Below are 8,884 nucleotides of genomic sequence, written 5' to 3'. Positions count from 1 at the left end.
TGTGCTAAGAAAAGGAAACATTTTAAAAATAACGTAACACGATTGTCAATGTAACCTTTTGTAAGTAGTGCCTGGAGGATTCAGTGTGGAGAAACTCTAGAGACAGCGTGTGTATTAACTTGTGAATTTTTCTGTGAGTATTTGGTGGCAGCGTCACAAAGTCGTTTCCGTAACACTGCGTTAGGTGCGGAGCTCAGCTCAGAGTGAAATGAGGTGAATGGGAGGGGAGATGATGACGTGACTCCCCCACCCGCCTTAACTGTCAATTCCCCACAAACACAGTCTCTCGGAATTTGCATAAGCACAGCCCTTCACTTGCAATTTTAACTTAGTTACAAAGTGATCAAAACTCTCATTTATATCCTGCGTCCTCTCATTAAACTTGTATCCCGCATTACCCGTGGGCATGACAAACGCCAGCGGCAGTCTGTCTATGAACTTAATTTAAATTTTAGGTTTACACCGTGCTTTGTTTCCGAAGTAGCAAAATTCATGAATATGGTTGTATATGTTACTCGCTCGCTTCTTATTGTTTCGCTGCCTTCTCAATTATATAATGCATGTTTTCTTCAGCGCTTTTTGGAGCTCTTCCTGGTTTTCTACGTATTCAGTTGACAGTCAGTTCACGTGATTACGTGGGAGGAGTGATGAGGTCACACAAAACTCCGCCCCCCACGGCTTTCGAGCTCAACTCCATTACAGTATATGGAGAAAAATAGCTTCCAGTTATGACCATTACGTGTAGAATTTCGAAATGAAACCTGCCCAACTTTTGTAAGGAAGCTGTAAGGAATGAGCCTGCCAAATTTCAGCCTTCCACCCTCACGGGAAGTTGGATAATTAGTGATGAGTCAGTGAGTGAGTCAGTCAATGAGTGAGTGAGTGAGTGAGGGCTTTGCCTTTTATTAGTATAGATTAGAAAAACATTGGCTGCATTTTGCTTTGAAATTAACACTAACTTGATACTGATTTAAGACTTGGAATGAGAAAGTTTTGCTCTGAAAAATAAATCTCATTGTTTCTACAGGTCTATCTGTTTATTTTAACATTTTCACTTGAACAAAATGATAAGTTAACTTTTACATTTTTTCAGAAAAAACACCCACCCTACAACGGAGGCTTGGTTCCTTAAAATGACAGACTAAAAAGCAGGTTTTATGGGAAGATAATCGAGCGAGGAAGCACCAGACAAGACAGGTTGACACTCATGATGATACTGAAGAAAGGTGTAGGAGTGCTGAGAGTGCAGATAAGGCAAGAGATGTCAAATATGAAATATTTAAAAATTGATTCCATTGCCATTTCTCAACAGGTTACATAGCTAGTTTGAATATTAAAACCAATTACATAACAACAGAAGTTGAAGAATTTTAATTTTCTTATGTTTTTTGCTTGTGTTGTTTTCAGAGTGCCATGTTTAGCTTCTAGTCATTATCTTGGCAGCTATAATTAATAATGAATGCACCTTTCCATTCTTTCATGTTTCATACCACTTATCCAGAGTAGGGTCAAGGCTCAGTTTCACAACACCATTTCACCAAACCTGAATAAACACCTTTCATAATTATTGCTCATACCACATTTGCAGAAATGTAGGGTTCTGATATACCTTTAAGTGTTACCGAAAGTTAGTTTTCACAATGCAGAAATAAGCTTGTTTCTGTGGTTTTTAGCAGTGCGCTACATTCATAAACTCAGCCCCTTTTACTTTTTTATTTAAATGTTCAAACAAATGTTCAAACGTTATGACACTTGAAATAGAAGTGGTGCACCTCTGCAGAGTGTCTGAAAACCTTAACGCTTGACTCTTAAAATGGTATGCAACAGAGTTTAAAGGGACAAATGTGAGGTAGTTAAATAAGCCAATTATTTGCAAAGCTTGTAAAACATAAAACTCTAGGGAGCTTCCACTATAGACTAAGTCAAAACAACAATTTTTCTAAAAGTTATTTTTCTGATAAAAACATAAACGTGTTAATTAGCATGACGTGATTTAGAAATGCAAAAAAACAAAGTTACTCGTAACTCTATGGATGGGAAAGCAAATGAGGGTCTGCCTTTATTTATCATACAATAAATAAATTGCATTTTGAGAACACTGACTCATTTTTTCTGACTGTTTTTTCACTAGTGTTGCATTTGCTATGGTCAGTGTTGGTACTGTTAGCATCAGGTGATACCTTAACCCTACAGAGGTTGCACAGGTACTCCAAATTCTCCAGGATGGCACATCGATGCTTGCCATTTGCCAGAAGGTTTGCTGTGTCTCCCAGTACAGTTTCAAGGGCATGGAGGAGATTCCATTAGACAGGCAGTTACTCTAGAAGAGCTGGACAAGGCTGTAGAAAGTCCTTAATCCATCAGCAGGGCCAGTATCTGCTTCTTTGTGCAAGGAGGAAGAGGATGAGTACTGCCAGAGCCCTACAAAATGACCTCCAGCAAGCCACTAGTGTGAATGTCTCTGACCAAACAATCAGAAACAGACTTCATGAGGGTGGCCTGAGGGCCTGATGTCCTCTAGTGGGCCCTGTGCTCACTGCCCGGCACCGTGGAGCTAAACTGGCATTTTCCATAGAATACCATAATTGTTGATGCATGTATTATAGTTATTGTAATCTGCAACAGCCTTCCCTTAAAGGCTGCTAGTCAACCACAGGGTATAAAAAATACTAAGAGTTGTGGTTTGTACTTCTTCATTTCTCAAGTTGTGTTTTTACTTCTCATCATATGTCTTTAAGTTAATCACCTTTGTGACATCACCTAAGAAAAATACACAAATGTACATTTTTGATAGACAAACCAAATAGCAGCTTCTTGGCCAAAAAGTAAAGACGAAGAAGGCTTGTGTTCACCAAAGATAAAACAAATACCATGGTATTTAGGAGTTGCAAGATAAAATCTGTTTTTGTTGGATGACCTACTAGAGTTAGGGTTACTTTGATAAAGCTAATGGGCATTTCCTTATTTTGTTATCATTAAGACTATACCATTTGGCTGATTTTTATCAAAGGAGAGGTCTGTCAGCTGAACTGGTAGGAATCTGCTGCAAAGCCTTGCACAAATTTAATTTGGATTCCACCAATAGGATGTATTTTGCCATCTTATGGAATTAAGCTTGTCAGTGCAATCTAATATTGTCTCCTTTTTAGCTAAACAACACTTCCTTCCTGTGAAGTACCAAAATGACTGGAAAATAATTACTGAAGTATTTAAGGTACTTACTGTAGCATGTTTCTTTTGTGCATACATAAATGTTTAAATCAGGTTGATTCAAAGTAAAACTGAAATGTTTAAGTGCACACCCTCTATAAAACTAATGTAGTGAGATAACATGGATTTAGACTGTTCTGATTTTAATGTATACATTTATTTCATAATAGTAAAGCTTATGAAATGAAGTGGTGATGTGATCAAGCAAAGGATTAAGCAAAAAAAAAGACAGACCGGGTGAGCTTGGGAGAAACTGAGAAAGAAATTACAAAGTTAGTTATAATGCATGAAATATAAAAAATACTTAACTACAATGCTGAAATTTTCTTTTGTAAAGATAAATGTTTAAGGACTCATAGCGCCCCAAAAACTAGACAGAACGGTACATTCCTTGGTGGACAAATTCATTACTTTCTTTTGTATTCATTTTTCTTACTATCGCAGTCTGTCTGTGATCTGAGATTTTGTTAAGGTAACGAAGGTAATTTTTTAAGGTTAGGTAGTTAAACTCACTAATCATGGCACCAGGGAGTGGCAACATATTGCACTGCATGTTGACTAGCACATATAAGTAAGAAATTTGCTATACTGTACTCTGCACATGTGACATTAATGCAATAGCAAGAAATATTATTGATGGTTGTAGAATAACCGAGTGTCTGCACTGTTTTCCTTTCTGTCTGATTTATAATTTGCACTTTTTCCTAACGATTCCTGAAACCACCCATGAAATATTTTGATCAGGCTGGTTCCTGCTCCTTATACGGAATAATTACCTTTCTAGCAAATCCTGAATTATGCTGTGATGATATCACTCTGACTGCCATCAGCCCATATTGTCATGCAGATGATATAACTGTATGCAAAACTTTATTTTTTGCACACCTGCATTAAAGATCCTTTTCAGTTGCCTGTATTTCTTTTGTGCAATGCTTGCTTTTTAAACAGACTGAAATAACAAGTCAATTGATCCACAAATGAACTGCAAGGGCTTATTGGTGGCATTCATAGTAACATGGAAACTTCTATTTTTAATTGTTACATAAAGATGAATGTCAAAAAAACAGATAGAAATGGGCATTATTTTCAACATAAAATAAATAGAAAAATCAAAGCAGTAATTGACCTCACACTACTATGGAAATAGTCATTGCTTAATGCAATGTATTCTCTTTGCAGATATCCTAGAGATCCTACATAAGTGTTCATGTTTGTAATTAAATAACTCCTTTCTTTCTTTTTTTTTATTTTTTATTATTTTTATTAATTGTATTACACTCCATAAAAGCAATCAAGTTTTTACAAAAAGAAAAATAGAGTTAAGAACAGATCGATCCCCACCCTTGAGAGAGAGAGCAAACCAAATGGCATAAAAATTTTACAGCTTTTAAACATACCTAAATTAATAAATTCTCTATGCTTCATGAACTTATTTTAAAATATTACTGATTAGATCCTGCCATGTTTTGAAAAACGTCTGTACGGATCCTCTAACTGAGTATTTGATTTTTTCCAATTTCAAATAATATACTATATTAAAATATATTAATATATTTATATTAAATAGCTCCTTTCACCAAGCTGGTGGTCTAATTGTAATTTGTGATGCCTCATTTGGGGCACAATTATCTTAAGAATTACTTCAAATCCCAGAAGTAACAGCACACTAGTTTATAAGTCTATGAGCTGAGGAAGACGACATTCGTCTTTTTTAAAGTTGGTGGTTTATCTCAGTATGGGAAGCATTTGTGTTGGCAAAGAGAAATGAGATAACATGAAGAAGAAGTAAAGCAAAATATAGCCACTGCCTTCTCATTTAATACAGATCCAAAGGCATTTAAATGTTGTATTAGTTTGCAAATGTTCCTTGAAATTTTTCCTTACCAGTATGCATTTTTTAAATTTTTACTGACTTTTTTGTTATTATACTTTGTATTTGAGCATTCTGATTTCTATATGTCCCCATATGTAGCTGAGAGACAAGGCATGTTTCTGAACCTTACAGCCTACTTGGATGACTAGAACTGCATGTCATATTAGAGAACCAAAAGCTTTGAAGCAAAGCGATACTAAAACACAGAAATGGTTACAGAAACAAGCCACAGTGCACAGATGAACAACATGACTAAAATAAGTCTTTAAATAATGGTACCTTTGAAAAATATACAATGAACCACTGGAGAGAGAATGTATGTATCAGCTAGGCACTGTGTGTAACACATACTCAAACACAAACACTTTTGAGGCAGAAACCATTGTTCCCACAATATCGATCCTAAAAATAACAAACAATGGGCCAACTACTTTCTAGCTGCAAAATCAGATACCAACATGTCTCCCTCAGCCATTTCTAAATAAACCAATAAAATATGCAAATCATAAGAAAATAATTACAGAGCATTCTATAATTCAATTAGTATGCATTACCATTATCTTAGTTAATTTACAACTTATTCCATGCTCCTTCTAAATTAATTGTGTTAATTTTGGCAAAAAAACTAGGAAGCAATGACCAGATTTCTTTACCTGCAACAACAAATTACACCTTCATCTGCAAATTCCAAGTGTAGTTATGATTGAGGTGTCCAATTTAAGACATCCTCCTCACTCTGACAAAATCCCATCATTCCCTTAACAAAACCCCCACCACCTCTTTAACAAAATGCCTTGCTCTGTTATTGTCAATGCCAATTCCCTCTTTCTCACTACCTAAAACAAAACATAAAATATGAAAAATGAAGCAGTGAATGGGGCCATTGGGGATGCTTGTTTTGAAGTGTTTGGCAACCACCCTTGAAATGTCCAACATCCACAACTTGTACCCTTCCAGGTGTACCTTCAGAAAAATCTTTGTGACAAAGTACATTCTAATTTTTATTAGACTATTTCATGCATTTGGTAGGGCTAAATTTTTTTGACAAGATGGAGTCTCAAGTATACTAGATGGCAGATTAACTGTGAGTTTAGGGAAGCTAAGAAAAGTGTTGTTCAACACAATTAGGAAAATTCAATTATACAGAACAAATAAATAAATGCTCCATTCATTTTCACACCATATTATTTTTCTCTCAAACTCAAAGTCTCTAACAGTAACAACAATGACATTGCTTGGAAGGGGCACCAATTACAAAGAGGAAAAAGCAAAGAGAAGAAATGTATCACAAAAAGGTAAACAATTCTGGAAAAGTAAGAAAAGCAAAAAATAAAAATAAATAATATAAACATACTAATTTACTCCATAGCTGCTAATTGAGTAAGTAAATAAGTTTCCACATTCTATAAGACGGCAAATAACTAATTTTTTTTAGTAAAAAGTGCTTTGCATTTGTCATTCCAATAGATGGTGCCACACAAACATTAACAATACTTTTACAAATCCCATAGCAAATGGCATATAACAGAGACATATGCATTGCATGGTGCACTGCAAATGTTAACATTGATTACTTAGATTTAAACCATCTCAGAAGGGCCGCACAGGTAGTAAATTAAAGTGCAAATAACATCTTCTGTAGCTTTTGTTTTTGGTGTAAAAAACTGTTTAAAGAACTAGTCAATATTGCTGTGGTTTCCTGTGGTTAGTGGAAAATAGACACCTCTGAATCTAAAATAGTAGAGTTTCCCCAACAGTTCCTGCCAGACTGTTAAACTCATCACTCTTATAAAGAAGCTGTCAGGTATACTCTTCTCCAAATTATACTTAGCTATGTGCTTTTAAACCATTAATAAAAAGGATCTGAATATAGATGAAGAAGGGGAGACCGAACATTAGTACAGTGCGGCTCAACCCCAATGCACATCTGCCCTTTTAATTACTTTTAAGCAAGACCTTGACATAGTTAAACTCCTCCACTAAGAAAACTGTACTCATCTCAAGAGAACATCCAACTTGATTATAAAAATAGTCTATCTTCTTTGGTTGTGTTCACTAACCTTTTGATTGCTTCTCTTGAAAATTACAATTTTAAAAACTGAGAAGTATCATACAAGTCAAAAGCAGTTTTTTTGTGCTAATGTGAATTCCTTTCTTCTGTCCTGCATAAATGCCTAAAGTGCCTTTACTTAATACATAATTACATATTTAAGGACTTAAATGAGGCACATTACAACATTACAGGTAGCCATTGTTTAACTTTGTTTTCAATACATTGTACGCAAAGGGTAGCACAATATGCGTGCCAGAGTCGACCATTACGTTTAAAACAAACTATAAATGAATGGTGTGGGAACTTAATAGTGGAGCTGGGTACGCCATCATCATCACAGAAAATTTAAGATAGTATTATTATTAGAACATAGTATATATAGCAACTTGTTGTTAAAATAAACCGAGTCGCTCTTAGAGTGTGACAAAACACTTTTTTTTTTTGTTAATTTAAAAAGCATAAAGGATCGAAAGATCAAATGATGCTGCGCGTATTACCTTGAAAAAAAAATGTAATCTCCACTTCCGTTTTTACCTCTACGAAATAAAGCTTCTGCGTTGTTAATTATCCGGCAACTGAAGCTAAGCAAAATGGACCGTGAAAACAGACAGAGACTTTTTTCATCATTTGTTCAGCCCGGAGGTAAGAATTATATTTGTACTTACTTGAGTACTTGAGACTTTTTTTTTACTTGTATTGGTTAAACTGCACATGCACGCATAAACTAGATGCCTTTCCTTTTCAAATCTGTTTTTGACCTGATTTTATTTTACATTGCATCTGTACAGTAGCTATAGTGAAGACAGCTCAGCGTTGTTATTACAGTTTTGATTGTTGCAGTATTTTTTAATATCTCAACTGCAAATGCAACAGTTTTGTATTTTTAAAATATATTATTTAAGTACGAGGGGCGTTCAAAAAGTTTACGCAATTTTATATTTTCGTTGGAATCGGCGAAGGCGAGAGTAGTACTAATTGGGCATTAAAATGTTGGTACCACGCTGGTAAAAATGTATCGCAAACGAAGGTGACTATGTAGAAAAGTGATGTAATTTGTTTTTGAAATACTTAATAGAGGTAGAAAAAAAGTGCGGAAACTTTTTCAACGACCCCCGTACATTGAATTTAAATATATTTCTTCGTGGCACATTCACTGGGCGATTAGCTCGACTACCAGTTTCGGACACCGGTTTTCGACCACTCTTTGTTTTTGTTGGGGGTATACACATTCTTACAAGGCGTCGTTTTATACTTAATGTATAAGCAGATCCTTCAGCTTGCAGGAAGACTTTGGGGGTCGATGGCAGGATTGGCACTCCATATACCGTAAAAAACATCACACTGTTCGATTCCATTTGAGGTAGTGTAGTGCTGAGGTGTCACCTGTTGCATGGTTGCGCTCTGTTCCAAATTTGAGATCCTGAAGTGGTTCTCGTGTGGTGGGTGCGGCAACGCGCTGTATTACTGCAATATCTCACCCTCGTTTTCTAATATATAAAGCTGAATGGGTGTTTGTCCGCTGTGCAGATTCACAGCGTTTACAATATATTAGCCACATTTTGAGCGCATTCCCTATTTATACAGGTGAAGACAATGGGCCATGTTTCGTTCCGGATTTTCCTTCTTGTAGAACATTATTTATTGACTGCCCTGCGATTTATTACAGAAGTGCCCAACGTGGCATTTTTAGGATTTACAATAAGAATGCAAAGTTGCTCTCCGCGGTGGATTTTATCAATGGAATTTTG

General features: G+C 35.7%; 1 protein-coding gene across 2 annotated transcripts in view; it reads left to right on the top strand.

Moving 5' to 3' along the window:
• Window positions 1-7,711: 7,711 nt before the first annotated feature.
• LOC120535660 (C-type lectin domain family 5 member A-like) overlaps window positions 7,712-8,884 on the top strand; it is a 62,756-nt gene continuing 61,583 nt past the window's right edge. For both annotated transcript variants that reach the window (XM_039763621.1, XM_039763620.1), the window contains exon 1: window positions 7,712-7,778. In XM_039763621.1, coding sequence (XP_039619555.1) covers window positions 7,727-7,778 — 52 coding nt within the window. In that variant the 5' untranslated portion in view covers window positions 7,712-7,726. The remainder of the gene's footprint in view (window positions 7,779-8,884) is intronic.

This window comes from Polypterus senegalus, chromosome 9 (assembly GCF_016835505.1).
Source record: "Polypterus senegalus isolate Bchr_013 chromosome 9, ASM1683550v1, whole genome shotgun sequence".
Taxonomy (NCBI): domain Eukaryota; kingdom Metazoa; phylum Chordata; class Cladistia; order Polypteriformes; family Polypteridae; genus Polypterus; species Polypterus senegalus.
The sequence above is the reverse complement of the archived record's forward strand: the minus strand, read 5'-3'. Positions and strand labels throughout refer to the sequence as shown.